The 14784-nt window shown below is 44.5% G+C and overlaps 2 protein-coding genes and 1 long non-coding RNA gene across 9 annotated transcripts; 1 reads left to right on the top strand and 2 right to left on the bottom strand.

Annotated features, from left to right (window-relative positions):
* Positions 1-58: 58 nt before the first annotated feature.
* On the bottom strand, positions 59-5693 carry PEX11B (peroxisomal biogenesis factor 11 beta). Its single transcript, XM_040230842.1, has 4 exons — positions 5590-5693; positions 4657-4772; positions 4052-4253; positions 59-1263 (listed from the first exon to the last, which is right to left on the bottom strand). The coding sequence occupies exons 1-4, from the start codon at positions 5643-5645 to the stop codon at positions 861-863; spliced, it is 777 nt and encodes a 258-aa protein (XP_040086776.1). The 5' UTR covers positions 5646-5693; the 3' UTR covers positions 59-860.
* Positions 5694-5735: 42 nt separating this feature from the next.
* On the top strand, positions 5736-8543 carry LOC120855964. 2 transcript variants are annotated; one of them, XR_005719346.1, is made up of 2 exons: positions 5736-5825; positions 6675-8543. It is a non-coding gene; the product is annotated as an uncharacterized LOC120855964 (long non-coding RNA). The 2 variants fall into 2 exon arrangements; XR_005719345.1 differs by having other exon boundaries at positions 5736-5830.
* A 2695-nt stretch (positions 8544-11238) lies between these two features.
* Positions 11239-13576, bottom strand: RBM8A (RNA binding motif protein 8A). 6 transcript variants are annotated; one of them, XM_040230846.1, is made up of 6 exons: positions 12788-13576; positions 12491-12550; positions 12288-12365; positions 11964-12100; positions 11559-11695; positions 11239-11446 (listed from the first exon to the last, which is right to left on the bottom strand). In XM_040230846.1, the coding sequence occupies exons 1-6, from the start codon at positions 12867-12869 to the stop codon at positions 11401-11403; spliced, it is 540 nt and encodes a 179-aa protein (XP_040086780.1). In that variant the 5' UTR covers positions 12870-13576; the 3' UTR covers positions 11239-11400. The 6 variants fall into 6 exon arrangements, with proteins under 6 accessions (XP_040086780.1, XP_040086778.1, XP_040086777.1 ...); XM_040230844.1 differs by having other exon boundaries at positions 12825-13481; XM_040230843.1 differs by having other exon boundaries at positions 12288-12362; positions 12788-13087.
* Between the last annotated feature and the right edge of the window lie 1208 nt (positions 13577-14784).

Below are 14784 nucleotides of genomic sequence, written 5' to 3'. Positions count from 1 at the left end.
CCAAACGAACAGAAATAGGGGCCTCAGATGACCAGAACACACAGGACGAGACCAAATATCAATGAGCAAATTGATCTTTAATCTGCTAACCTGGAAGGCTTGCTGTCCATCATGGGCTTAGGCCTCAACTATTTACACAGAATCATTGTACAATATTTACAAGATGCTAAACATAGCATCATTCTGGATAGGCAAAGAAGGGGTATGGAAAGGCTAGAACAAAGCCATGAAATCAAAGTTTAAGCAGAAACTTGCAGTGTGAGTAGAAAGAAGGGGAATGGCAAATCATGAGGGAAGGTAGTGAGGTAGACATGAGCGAGGAAAAGGAAGCATGAAACTACTTCTGGTGCATGTGGGAAGAGCCCACTGGGACACAAAGCCTTTAAAATTATGATCTGGAGTCTGGAGGCAAAAATTAACTGCCACAAGTCACTTTTGTGAGGAAAAGGAAGAAGACAATTAGAAACTTACAGACCATAACTTCTACTTCCCATACCAAAAAGTAACTCTGCTGATTAAATTCCTATGACAGGGGGCTGAGAAAGTACAAAAGGGATACAGAGACAGAATCTTAAACAGACTTAAGAGACAGTAAGAAGAGTCAGGAGAGACACAGACAATGCAATGAAGGAGGAAAAGAACAAAAGCTGGAGCAGATCTGAACATCTGAATCATCCAGTTGATTTCACAATTCACCTTTTCTCATCTCATCTTCCCCAAAGCTCCTTCCTTTTATTCCCAAATCTCTGGATTTTTAACTTTAACCAAGGAGTGGAGTTAGAATGACGCTGGGACACAGGGACGATCTATAAAATTCCATCTCACCAATTCAGGTCCCCTCCTTATCCTATACCAGCATATCAGGGCTTGAGTCGTAGCCAAGGGCAGATTAGGGTGAGAATGGACAAGATGGAGGACACGAGGCCACAAAGCCCCACAATCCCAGGGCCACAGCGCCAGAGGCCTAGTTTGTCCAGTGGGATGAAGAGATCACAGGCATTTCTGACTACATCCAGCAGGAGAGGGGGATGACCCCGAAGGACCCGAGCCAGCAGCAGGACCCGGAGCCGAAGCTTCAGAGCCACCTGGGGCAGACCTCCTCCTGGAACCCCTGGACCCCCAGGTCCTCCAGTTTCAATTCCTCCTGGGACTCCTCCAGAACCCTTCAGTCGCCGGCTACAAGCTGAAGACTCTTGTTCCATCAGTAGGCGGATCTCATAAGCATCACGGCTCAAATTCATGATGAGGGAAAACAGATAGTACCTGGGATACACAGGGAAGAAGGGTCAGGACGGGTACATATACCCACCTAGCAAATCCAACAGAACACTTAAACTTTGTTCCCTCATAGTGCAAATAGATTATACATTAGAATATCAGAAGTAAATGTTATTACCCACCATTAGAAATGTCCTTCCACCTTTCTGTAACTAATGTGTTTATGTATGTGTACCTTAAGATCCTGGTTTAAAAGTAATGAAGATCATGAAATAGTTCAAGATTAACCTCAAATTTCACTTTTCCACTTGGCAACCCATTAGCACACATGCATTCAACCTGAACTACAATAATGCAACTTTTTTTTTTTTAAAAAAAGAACAGCTTCAGTTGTTTCAAAGATTCACACACATAATTTAAATCCAATCCTTTTGTTAAAAGGGAGAAAAAAAGAGAAGCCAAGCTTGCCAAATGTTTTAGATTATAAATTCCTTAAGAACAGCCTACATTAAAAATTTTTTTTAAATCCATTCTGAAAATAGTGGTCTGTATTCAGTATAACTGTCCTACCTCTAATATAGACCCTGAATCCAATCACATCTATCTATTATACTTAGACCATAGTCTAAGCCAGGGGTCCCCAATCCCTGGAACCGGGCAGTACAGCAGGAGGTGAGTGGCAGGTAAGCCAGCGAAGCTTCATCTGTATTTACAGCCTCTCTCTATTGCTTGCACCCCCTTGGTCTGTGGAAAAATTTTCCACAAAACTGATTCCTGGTGCCAAGAAGATTGGGGACCACTAGTCTAACCAACCATCATCTCTTGCTTGAACTACTACTTTAGTCTTTTAACTGGTTTCCCCATGGTCACTCTTGCCCACCACACCTAACAATCTAATTTCATATAGCAGCTGACAGAAATGTAAATCACATTATACCCCTTCTTAAAACTCTCGATGGTTTCCTTCCTATCACATTTAGAATAAAATACTACAGAACTCAACAAGTGACTCTGCCTCTCTAACTCTATTTTGTACCATGCTTTCCCTCAACCACTAGGCTCCAACCACACTGGTTTCTTTTTATATTTTGATCCCATTCAGCTGATTCCTGCTTTAGGACCTTTACATTACCTAGTCCCTCGATCTGGAATATTCTCCCTCCAAAACCCTCACATGGCTGGCTCTTCCTTGCACTTCATGTCTGAGCTTAAATGTCACCCCTTCAGGAAGGGTTTCTCTGACTGCCCATTCTAAAGTAGCAAGCCATTTACCATCTTATCACTTGACCCTACTTTAATTTCCTGCACAGCATTTACCACTGTCTGATGTTTTTCTTATTTACTGTGTCTTTGTCCCTTCCCATTACAATGTAAGCTCCATAGGAGCAAGGATCTTGTTTGTCTTTACCACTGCTTTGTGTCTAGACTTATGCCTAGCACATAGTAAGAGCTAAAGAAATATTTATGGAATGAAAGAATAGACAGGGCATAGAAACTCTTCTAGAGAGTTGCTTTTTCATACCATTCTATCCATGCCTCTGCCCCCACCCCTCATATACCATAAGCCTTGTTATAATTGTAAATCACTGAGAAAGATGAAAAGCAGGACATAAGCAGAGATGGAAAGAAGCAATATAATGTAAAATAACAAAGCGAATCATAGGGAAGCAAAAAACAAATATAGGTGATATACAGACAGAAAATTTTATTCTCAAATCATATTCCTTTCCACCTTCACTACCAGCCTGCTCTTTAATCCAAGCCAACATCATTTCATGGTCACATTAAAGAATCTTCTCTTTAGTTCTACTGCAATCCATTTTCCACAGTACAGAAAGACAGATCTTCTAAATGCAATTTGAATCATGTCACATCCCTGCTCAGAACCACTGGATTTAGGATAAAATTTAAACAAAACTAAATGAAAAAAAAAACCCTACCATTACCTAGACGACCTTGCATGAATGATCTGGCCCTGGTCTACCTCTCCAGTTTGAACTTATGCCCTTCGTCAATACTGTCAACCACACTGGCTTTCTTTCCACCGCTCTAATTCCAAGAAGTCTTTCTTGCCTCAAAGCCTTAGAATAAGTTATTTTCTGTTTCTTCTTTATACTGCTTGCTTTGTATAACTTCTACTCAGACTTTAGGTCTGAAATAAAAGTTCATTTTCTCAAAGGGTTCTCTTTTCCCTGACCTTTATATCTAGATTAGCTCCCCGTTATAAAGCTCTAACATCCTACGTATGTGCTAAGTTGCTTCAGTTGTGTCCGACTCTGACCCTATGGACCTTATCTCACCACGCTCCTCTGTCCAAGGAATCCTCCAGGCAAGAATACTGGAGTGGGTTGCCATGCCCTCCTCCAGGGGCTAACATCCTATACTTTCCCACAAATATTCAGTTTGGTGATTATTTGTTTTAATATCAGACTCCCCTACTAAACTAGAAGCTTCATGAGAGCAGGAACCATATCTACTTAGCTCTTTGCTTTATTCCCTGGCTCACAGTAAGCAGCTACTAAGTATTTTTAGAATGAATGAATGTGTAGACAGTGAGGGGCATAAATCTGTGGTATAGACAGAAGAAGAATTAAAGCAATATAATTAATATCTAGTCTTGTCCAATCTTAGTCATTCACCATGAAAGAGCATCCCTCTTCCATCTGCCCCCCATTCATTATTCTCTGATGGTTTAAGATCTAAATGAAGATTGGAAGCCAAGTGATTCAGATGTGTATATTCTGGGAAGACCTTAAAAGATTGTTCTCTCATGAAAGCCAAGGTAGGCAGTATGAAGAATAGATAGACCTTGTAGGATAAAAGAATATCAAACCTGAAAGAACGCTGGGCCCACTTCTCCTGATCCACACGGGGAGCCAGTCCAGACTTCCCAGCCCACAGGACGTTGTCACAGGCGAAGTACAAGGCTCTATTGAGATGACTAACAGTGATGCAGAATCTCAGGACAACATCTGATAGGTGCACAGCTCGTTTGGCTGACTCAAGGGCATCTGCTGAGTTACCGAGGCGTAGAACTTGTGGAGATTAGCAACGGAAAGCAAGGATTTGAAAGTAGAAAGGCAGACAGAGAACAAGATACAGAGAAAGAGAGAAAGCAAGAGAATGAAAGTCAGGCAAGTGATAGAAACAATAATAAACAATTTTTTTAAAAACAGCAGAAAGTTCAATCTTTTTTAGTTCAAATTTTTTATTAATTTGTGTCCCAGTTTAGCTTTCTCAAATCTGCCTCATTCTCTCCAATCCCTCACTGACCTTATCCCTGCTCTCTTATCTCAGCTGGGAGGCCTCCACAGGATAAGTACAGAGGCAAACCACGATGCATTGGCACTGGTCAAAACTAGGAAGGAGGGACTAAGGAATAATGGCTGGGGATGGAAGAAGTATTGGAGTAATAAAAGGAAAGGCCTAGTTACTTACGCTTTCTTCCTAGGCTCAGATGACCTTCCAGTTGTCGAATCTGTTTCTGTAACTCAGGACTGGCCCCATGTTTCTGCAGTGCATGGCCAAGAAGGGAGCAAGCATATTGGGCAGCCCTGGAGGAGAGAGAGGTAAGGTAGAGACCTCCTTTATCTCCCCCTCAAAAATGTCCTCCAAAAGGCAACCATGGATCACCCCCTTCCCAGTTTGAGACCATTCCCTTTCCTCCTCTTCAGGCCTATATCTTAGTTTCTCCCCCAGGCCAAGGGAAGAGAAAGGCATTGAGGATAAAACAGAGCCTAGTAGGGGCTGGGGAACACTACTTCGAATTGAGGAAATGAGATTTAACAATGATGCAGCCTAAAGAGGAGAGTGAAGAAGGCAGGAGGACCATCGTAAGACCACAAGCACCTCAGTGTGAGTGTGTAATGTTCTGTGAAGGGGCGAGAGATGGCTGAAGAACAGGTTAGTCTTCAAAATAGGTGAACTAACAGATCTTCAAGGCCCTTGAGATGAATGAAGACTAGAAGGCAGGGCGGAGGTGGAGGAGCTCGTGGGTAACAGTAGGGTAAAGGGGATAACAGGAACTCAGGAGTGCCTCTTTAGCTCTGAGGACACAGTCCAGATCTCTATCTGTCACGGGGAGAACGCTCCTCGTCCCACCGTCGCCCAGGGAGGAAAGTGTTGGTCTTATGTGAACACACAACCCTGAGCCGCCTGCCCGCTGGCCCACTCGTGCCTCAGTTTCCCCATCTTTCTCACGAGCAGGAACGAATCAAGGCCTCGCGGCCGGCTCAAATCAGCCCCTCGCGGTCCGTCCGGGCCCCCGTAGCCCGAGTTGACCCTTTTTGACCCCCGTAGTGTGAACTGACCTCGCCTCACGAGGCTCTTCCTCTGCCCGCCCGCCCGCCCCCTTTCCTATTCGGGCCGCACCTACACAGTCGCTCCCGGGCCTGGCTCTGGGCGCTGAAGCGGACCCAGGCGTCCATGACAGCGGCGGCACCCGTTCTGCAGCTCCGCTCCCGCCTCGCTTCCCGCCCCTAGTCACGCCTCCCAAACGATCCAACGGTGCCGCACGAGGGACAAACATCATCAGAACATAAAGCGAGGGAGCCGGCCCCTGAAACGGAATTTCAGAACGAGAAGCACTTGTCTCTGGGCCTACATCTGTATGGTTTGTGTGTTTGGCAGGGGGGGTTGGGGGAGGTGGAGGGGGGTGTGTGTGTGTGTGTGTGCGTGGTCTCCGTCGTCTCGTTCTCTAATCAGAAGATCTCTATTTCCTGAGCAAGCCTCCAGAGGCACATTCTTCTTTAAATATTCTGAACCAAGGGCGAGGCTTGCAGGAGTCGGGGCGGAGCGAGAAGGCGCCGCAGTGCTCTCTCCAGGACCACTAGGATGGGGTTGCCCCTGACCCAGGGGTGCTTACAGCGGAACACTCGCAGCACACACACACTCACTCTCACGCTTCTGTCGAATTCAGGGCTCCAGGGGGGCTAAAGGAGTCTGCGGAAGTAGAAGCCAGCACCAGATTCCTAGTCCCTACAAGCCCCTGACAGTTGGACAGGTGACCTCCAGATTACAGACGGAGTCTCCAGAGATAGAGGGTTTAGTGGACGAAATTCGCAAAATAACCATCTCAGATCCTGAGGAGGGAGAAGAAACTGGACGAAGCTCACCTCTTCAGACCGACACTTCATCGCCCCGCCCCTTTTCTTTCCAGGTCACTATGTCTGCAGGCAACGTCACCCCTTGGGGGTCATCAGCGGCGGGGGAGGAGGTCTGGGTAGGATCAGGAGTAGAGGTGGAGGGCGCAGAGCTGCCCACCTTCTCAGTTGCCGCCAAAGTGCGAGTGGGAGTGACTGTCGTGCTGTTTGTTTCTCCGGCTGGAGGGAACCTGGCCGTGCTGTGGTCAGGGACACGGCTGCAACCCAGCCAGCTCCGTCCCTCTCCGGTACGACGACTGTTCGCCCATTTAGCAGTTGCCGACTTACTGGTCACTTTTATGGTTATGCCCCTAGATGCGACCTGCAATATCACTGTTCAATGGCTGGCCGGGGACTTTGCATGTCGTACACTCACGTTCCTGAAACTAGTGGCCATGTAGGCCGCAGCTTTCCTGCTTGTAGTTATTGGGCTCGACCACCAGGCAGCCGTACTCCACCCGTTTGGACCGCGCTCAGCTGGAAGGAAACTTCTTGGGGTAACCTGGGGACTCAGCTTCCTGCTCGCCTTGCCCCAGGTGAGTGACTTGGGACTCAGGGCTAGACTGGACAAGAATTTGAGTACACAACATGAGCCTTCAGATTCAAGGGGTGTGCTTGGCCATAGTCAACATTAATCCTCAGGGTGGGAGCCTCTGCTCTTTTGCAAGTTAAGATCATTGCATGTTAATTTGTATTTCTATTGAGTCTTTGTTTTTACTACACTTGGCTTCCACCTCTTTGCATCATGGTAGTCCCACCTTCTTCAGATTATTGCAGGAAAGCTTCAGAGCATGGAGTTTCCTCCAAGGGAAGACATTAAGAAGACAGTGACAAGAAAACTAAAAAAAAAAAAAGAGAGTGAAATCCAGTACTTTGGGTAAAACTTTGTGATACCTTCATTCATCAATTAAAAAAAAATAATGCAGTTCCCCCAGGTGCATTAAATGCTCTATTAAGGATAGAGCAACAAAGTCCTGCCTTCAAGAAATTTATAGAGGAGTGCAGTCAAATAAGTAGGCAATTACAATATAATGTCCAGTTAAGTGTTATGCTAAAGCTAAGCATAAGGAGCTAAGGAACAATGAGGGGTGTCTGACCCACTTTTGGTCATTCAGGGAAAGCTTCCTGACTTCCCAGAAATACCAAAATTTCATTCTTGAAAGATAGGTGTTAGGACAAAGCAGGAGGAATGCTGGAGAAGGTGGAGGGTATAAAATCTCAAAAGTAATCGCAGTTAAAGTTGAGGGCTAGAAAATGGCAAGTAATGAGCCTGGAGGGGAAGGAAGAACCAACTTCACAAATATTAAGCCTGTACTTTATCCTAAGGGCAGTGGGGACACACTAAAGTAAAAGGCAGAGGGTAGCATAATCAGATTTGTATTTTTTACTCTAGCTTTATTGTGTCAAAACTGAAACAAAAAGGTGCATCTGAGCTTGAGTACCAATTAATCAAATCTTAGTACTGAAAACAAACTATAAATCTAGAAGAAGAAAAAAAAAAGCTAAATATGGAGCAATTCCTTCAAAACAAAACCACTAACACCATCTGGGGAAAGGGAGTAAAGCAGCAGCTCTGAGCCTATGGTTGGGATTATGTCAGGGAGAGGGGTAACATTTCAGTCTCTGGAATAATGCATTGTAGTCACATTTAAGATTGGATTCTTAAATCCTCAAATATTAGAAATGTAACTACCAAAAGTTAGTCTGACTGCAGTTCTAAGACAAACAAAAAATACTGCTTCCAACAGTATGTTGTAAACAGGACCCCTTTGCCTGTTGCCTCAGTGCAAAAGAAATTAATTGGGTTTATATGAAATTAATTTTAGAAGTGGACTGGGAATTAGGACTGTTTTTGTTGTATTAATTTGCTCTGTTTTTTTCTGAGTCTGGGCTCTACCACTAACTAGCTGGATAACTTTGGCTAAATCACTTAAAATGCATAGACCACAAGATTATGGAATAGATGAATTTCATCCTTCCTTGGAGCCTGACAGTCCAACAATGCAATTTCTATTTGCTTCAATAGCAAACTGATGGTAACATGATTCACGTGCAAAAGGTGTTATTTTGGGTTCCAAATTATCAACCTCTTTAAAAAAATTATCAACCTCTTGTATAAATTCTGCAATGCCCATATGTTGCATTTAAAATGTCAATTAAAAATCGTTAGCATGGTCAAGGGAATATTGGTGTAGTTAGAAATTATTTTTGTAGACTCATTTCCAAGTATCAGAAGTAAAGGTTTCTATAGTAGGTAGTAAAATATAAAATGCATATAAAATAGTCAAGAGGCTGGACTAAAATATGTCTCCGAACCTTGCCTGTTTTTAAACCTTCTCACAAGTCATATGTTTTCTAGGCATAGTGCCAAGCCATGCACACACACCACCCTCACCACACCGCTCTCCCTGCCCCCTACCAAGCCCCACCACCAAAAGAAAAAAAATGGACTCAAGATAGGGGTAAAGGAAAGACCACTCCCCAAGTAGAATAGCCTGGTCATAACTCCAAGCAGTTCATAAAATCATGTCTCCGACTAATACTATTCACTTTTCCTAAAAGTCCCTCATGCCAGCTGAAATCCCTTTCTGAAAGGCCTCATATCTAGGAATTTGATACCTTAAGTTTGCCTTTTATCAAACTAATACTGACTCAATCTACCTTACCTGAACTAAGATACAAACCCTGAAGCTCTCAATTGAAAAATGCTCTTTACTGATTCAAACCAAAAACTAGTTTACCAAAAAAAGGAGGGGCAGCCAACAGCATTTGGAAAATGTTAAATTTTATTAATGTTATTTTACCATTATAATTATTGTACATAGGACTATTACTAAAGTCACTTTAGAGAGTGACTGCAAAATAGCCTGCAACTCTAGCACCTCCCATTTTATACAAGATTTATGTTTCCCACAGAATTAATCACAGACACATCAGGAAAATTATTTCAGCTAAGAACGGTGAGGGAAAAAAAATGTTGGTGAGGTGGTAGAGATATCCTCTTATAAAATGGTATATAGTACTCAAAAGACAGGATTCTTTTAAGTTCTGGATTTAATAAGCATAGCCTAAGAGGAAAATAGGGATTTTCAAGATACATTTCTAACCTTTTAAATATGGCACCACGGATGTACCATTACTCAGCACTGAAGGGAATTAAGAATGGATTGAGATTATGTACTGTATTAGCTCCCAAATTTCTTAACAATCACACACACAAAAAAGGATGAATTAATCAGGAGGAGATAGTGTTGAACTGGTAGGTAGCTTGGCAGAGAAGGGAGACCAGTTCTAATAGTCCTTGACTCCAATCTAGCTGTTCCTGTTCCATACCGTCCAACACGCTGGTCCAGTTCCCTTCACTCAGGGTGTCACCAAAGGCAGCTTCAAGGCTCGATGGCAAGAGATCATCTATAACCTCGTCACCTTCTGCTGCCTCTTTCTGCTGCCACTGACTGCAATGACCATCTGCTATAGCCGCATTGTCTGCAGTGTGTCCACTCCTCAGACAAGGAAGGGGAACCATGGTGAGACTCCAACCCCCAGGCCCTAACCCATACCCTAAAACCAGTCTAGCCTCATTAATATGATAGCTATCTATCAAACCAAGGGGCTTGCCCAGTGGCTTAGTGGTAAATAATCTGCCTGCACTGCAGAACATTCAAGTTCAATCCCTGGGTTGGGAAGATCCCCTGGAGAAGGAAATGGCAGCCCATTCCAGTATTCTTGACTGGGAAATCCCATGGACAGAGGAGCCTGGTGGGTTTTAGCCTGTGGGGTCACAAAAGAATCAGATGCAACTTAGCGACTAACAACAAACTGTATCTCTAGCAGCTAAAGCCACACTAATTTCATTGAATGCCTTCAATTCTAACCAGCCACTAGCCATCATTCTCTGAAGTTGAGTTAGCTAGGCAAGAATTAAGAAGGGACATCAGTATTTTCCTTTGCTCTTGGACACCAACACTTCAAACAGACTTTGTAGCTTCATGTACCATAGCACCTCAATTGAAACCTTTTTTCCCAGCATGTCTGTCATAATCTCTGATGGGAAGGGAGCATATAGTCCCAGGTTGGGAAGGGGAGGAGGGCTTGCAGCATTCTCTTATAGAGGGAAGAGCTCTATCTCACAATTTCTGCCTGTCAATTTAGAAGCTGAGTGGTTCTGAATTTGAGTGTATTTTCTAAATTCCCAGCCCCTGCAGGTGAATTTGCCCTCTGCTGCTCCTTAGACAATCACTCCCGTGTTTGTCATAGGGCCCTACGACTGGCCCTACTTGTCCTGCTGACCTTCATCTTCTGCTGGACACCTTATTACCTTCTGGGTCTTTGGTACTGGTTCTCTCCCACCATGCTAACTGAAGTGCCTCCTAGCTTCAGACACATCCTTTTCCTCTTTGGCCTCCTCAATGCTCCTCTGGATCCTCTCCTCTATGGGGCCTTCACCTTTGGGTGCCGAAGAGGGCATCAAGAACATAGTATAGACTCCTCCAGGGAAGGAGGTTCTGGAAGAGTGCCCCAACAGGAGATTCAAGCTCTTAAGACAGATGGAAGTACAAACAAATGTAGCAGCAAGAAAGGCAGGAGAGTAAAAAGAGACATTTCTATGATACCACTTGCTCAGGACAGCATATATAGGAACAGAATGATTATTCCTTACTGTCATGAGCACATCTTACTTCTACCCTTGCTCTCTTAGCTTCGAAGAAAAAGAAATACTGAGCAGTGTCTCTACTTGACCTTAGCTGACACTGGAGACTGTATCTAGTGTAGAAACTCACACAGAATTCAGTCCCTGGGAGTAATATCTTCACAGCGACCCATACTGCCTCACTGTAAATAGTACTCCAGAGCTTGCAGTATTAGAAAAGGAAAGTAATTAGAAAACAAAAATTGTACATTTATTCATAATTCAAAAGAAACACTAAACAGGGTAAGAGATTAAATATAAACACAGTGAGTTCCACCCCAGCCGTATTTCTCCAAGGTTGTATGGTCAAATGGAATCTCTGGAGAGAACACCTGAACAACAGAGGATGGGTCAGCGACGTCTCCGGTCTGGACTCCTGCTGCGTCTCCGACCACCTCTAGAAAGAAGGAAAAGGGGCAGGGTCCATGAGAGGAACATAATACTATGTCCTTATTCTGCTTTTCTCATATTCCTTCCACTAAGATAATGTTTTGCCCTCTGCACTTTACCTCCTCTTGCCCTTGGGTGGACCCCGAACAAAACACCAGTCCACGCTGATTGGCTGTCCCATCAAATCCTGACCATTGAGTCCCTCCATAGCAGCCTGGGCCTCCTTGTATGTTTCATACTCAACTAGAGTATACCCCTGGAACAAGAAAAAGACAGATCATCAAAACTCCATCAAGCTCTTTTCTACTCAACTAGAGAAATCTATCAACCTTAAACAACAAATGCACGTCACATCCCTATTATACATACAACTTGTCTGTTTCTGCCTCTTTGCTATGTCTAACAATCAATTCCCAATCTCATTTTATTTCAACTCTTGGCCAACCACAGCCAACGTGGGAGAACTACCAATGCTGTCTAAGGGTTACCAATGAACAGAAGCAATGGAGTATGGCTCAGGATACCTTTAGATATCCCGTACGTCTGTCCAGATTGAGGTGGATATTTTTTATTTCTCCATACTCTGCAAATTTATCATGGATGTCTTCTTCCGTGGCTTCCTCATGGACTCCAGTGACAAAGAGAATCCAACCTTCAACAGCTGTAGGTAGGGGAACGGAGGAAAGTTGTTTGAGCAAAACAAACACTTAAGCAAGATCACATAAGTAGAGTGTGTGCAGGCTCCACAGAGATTGATTAAGCGACCTCTGACTCCATTCCTACTGGGTTTTATTTCATTGGTCCCTAACTCTGTACAGACAGATTCCCTACAGGTTCCATTTACTTACAGCGTTGTGGTCCGGGTTCATCGCCATCCTGCTCCACGCTGTCATAATCCTCACGCATCCGCGCTCGAGACCCCTCTTCTATTAGAAACACACAGCAGATCACCGGAAATCCCCCTTCTCCCACTGTTCACCGTAGGTCTGAATGGGGATTCCAAAACTCGTAGCTCTCTCCATTCGACCCCATTCCACCCACAAACACTCACCGGAGCCAAAGCCACGGCCCTTCCGTTTCTTCGCTTTTTCTTTCAGTTTGTGGATGCTCTCTGGAGCCCCAAAAGAAAAGGTATAAGTGAGAAAGGTGACAGTTGTTTACAACAATATTCTCTCTGCAAGACATTATCTGAAAGCAAACCCCACCACCTCCAGGCTGTCCCTTCCCGGCCCGCCCCTCTTCCTCCCAAAGGGGGCGGAGTCTCAACCAACAGAACCCGGTTCCCTGGCTCGTATCCTCCCTACTGGGGAGAAAGATTATATTTTCCTAAAACGTCCTTCTCTCGCACCTTCCCCGCTTCCCGCAGCCGCCTCCACTGTCCTCACCGTCCCCATCCTCATCCATGGCGAAATCCTCGCCCCCGGCCTCATGCAGATCGAGTACGTCCGCCATCTTTCCTTCCCTCCAACTCTCGTCCGTGCCGCTCAGGCACTTGGCTCCTCGGGAAACTGTCGCGGAGGAAAAAGGTCATCAATCAAGTTGACCAATCAAAAACTAACACTAGGTCCCGCCCTCGGCGCGGTAAAAATACGCAATGGAGGCGGGCCTAGTTTGGGAAGGTAACGGAAGTGTTACTGTAGCCATCTTGAGCGGGTCAAGAGCAGAGCGCGGCACTCGTGTGCGGCGAGGTAGGGGGTGGGCGGGGCTAGTGAGTTCCTCTTAATCAGAGCTTCGGACAGGACTGAGCGCCTAACACTAAGCAACGAAAAGTAACTACTGACAGTGAAAAGTGAAAGTGTTAGTCGCTGAGTCAGTTCTTTGCGATCCCATGGGCTGTAGCCCGCCAGGCTCCTCTGTCCATGGGATTCTCCAGGCAAGAATACTGGAGGGGGTTGCCATTTCCTTGTGAAGCCCAGCCGAATTTTTATTAGCGGGTTTCTTTTCGTCTCTTTTCATTCCATACCAGGAAATGGAAGCTGAAGAAAGTTTTTTCTCTAAAAACTTGCAGGCCTATACTGTACCGAGGAGCAGCCGGATCTGTGATAGAAGCATTAAAAAAAAAAGTTCAGTCAGCAATGCTACTTCAAAAAGCTGCTTCTGGAACGTACTGTTCAGTTCAGTTCAGTCGCTCAGTCGTGTCCGACTCTTTGCGACCCCATGAATCGCAGCACACCAGGCCTCCCTGTCCATCACCAACTCCCGGAGTTCACTCAGACTCACGTCCATCGAGTCAGTGATGCCATCCAGCCATCTCATCCTCGGTCGTCCCCTTCTCCTCTTGCCCCCAATCCCTCCCAGCATCGGCTTTCTCTCAAGAAAATCAGCCGACCTGGTTTCCCGTGAAATACTATTGATGAGACACGTATCGACTTTTCTTTTTTTATTTAATAATGTCTCAGGAAATTCCCTGGCGGCTCCACATTTTTACTTCGGGGGCCCCGTTCAGTTTATGGTGGGGGAACTAAAATCCCACAAACTCGGGGTCACGCACCGGCCCCCAAAATTAAAAGTCTCTTAAATTCTACCCACTGCTCTGGGAATTAAAAAGAAAAAGTCGTGATTTTAAATAAAACAGAGGCTTTAGCTTCTTTGAGGACAGTACAGATATTTCACATTTAAAAACCCAGGAGTTGAGGAAAAAGAATATTACCCCCACATTCTGGAATCCGACATAGGCCTTAAAAAACAGTAGTGGATAAGTAGTCATTTATTAATTTTTAAATCAGTTGTGAATGCCTATATGTGTGTCTAATATTAGAAGAGGTGCTAGCAATACAAGGGGAAGTACAGCATCAACAATCACTTTATAATAATATTATGAAAGTGATCATTGCTATTACAAGGTACTACAGCAATACAAGTTTCTAATAGGACTGGAATAAGGAGAGTGCTTAAGGGAGGGCTTCCATTTAAACTGTGCTTGTAAGGCTGTTTTGCTTTCCAGGCAAAACAGTTGTATTGAAACTAAGATACATTAATCCATTCTCTACAGTACATAGTATGATCTTTAAAAAAAAAGAGTCACATCTCTACTGAAATCCCTGTTAGTTATTTTTGCACTTAGAATAAAATTCAGACTCACAGCCTGATCTGCCTATGTCTCCAGACTGTTTCACCACCATTCTTCCCTCTCACCTATTACTTTACTATACTTTTCTCAACTATGTTTACTCCCTATACTCAATTATGTTGTACACTTTCTCATCTCTGGACATTTTGTAACTTTCTGTCCCTGATGAGCTTCCTCCAGCTTTTCACATGGCTGGTTCAACCCCATCCTGTAGGTCTCCCTGAAATACTGCTGTCACTCAAAGGAGTCTTCTCTAGTCTATCCTTCACTCTTAT

This window comes from Oryx dammah, unplaced genomic scaffold (genome assembly GCF_014754425.2).
Source record: "Oryx dammah isolate SB20612 unplaced genomic scaffold, SCBI_Odam_1.1 HiC_scaffold_28, whole genome shotgun sequence".
Classification (NCBI taxonomy): domain Eukaryota; kingdom Metazoa; phylum Chordata; class Mammalia; order Artiodactyla; family Bovidae; genus Oryx; species Oryx dammah.
Note: the sequence above shows the minus strand (reverse complement) of the source record. Positions and strands in the feature narration are given on the sequence as shown.

What these genes read in the sequence shown, in the direction of transcription:
- PEX11B (XM_040230842.1), bottom strand. Translation starts at nt 5,645, where the DNA reads ATGGACGCCTGGGTCCGCTTCAGCGCCCAGAGCCAGGCCCGGGAGCGA. An exon ending in GCCCGGGAGCGACTGTGTAG is followed by an intron (nt 4,773 to 5,589) that starts GTGCGGCCCGAA and finishes TCTCTCCTCCAG; the next exon opens with GGCTGCCCAATATGCTTGCT. An exon ending in TGGGCCCAGCGTTCTTTCAG is followed by an intron (nt 1,264 to 4,051) that starts GTTTGATATTCT and finishes TGTGTATCCCAG; the next exon opens with GTACTATCTGTTTTCCCTCA.
- RBM8A (XM_040230846.1), bottom strand. Translation starts at nt 12,869, where the DNA reads ATGAGGCCGGGGGCGAGGATTTCGCCATGGATGAGGATGGGGACGGTG. An exon ending in GGGCCGTGGCTTTGGCTCCG is followed by an intron (nt 12,366 to 12,490) that starts GTGAGTGTTTGT and finishes TGTTTCTAATAG; the next exon opens with AAGAGGGGTCTCGAGCGCGG. An exon ending in CCACCCAAGGGCAAGAGGAG is followed by an intron (nt 11,447 to 11,558) that starts GTAAAGTGCAGA and finishes CCTTCTTTCTAG; the next exon opens with AGGTGGTCGGAGACGCAGCA.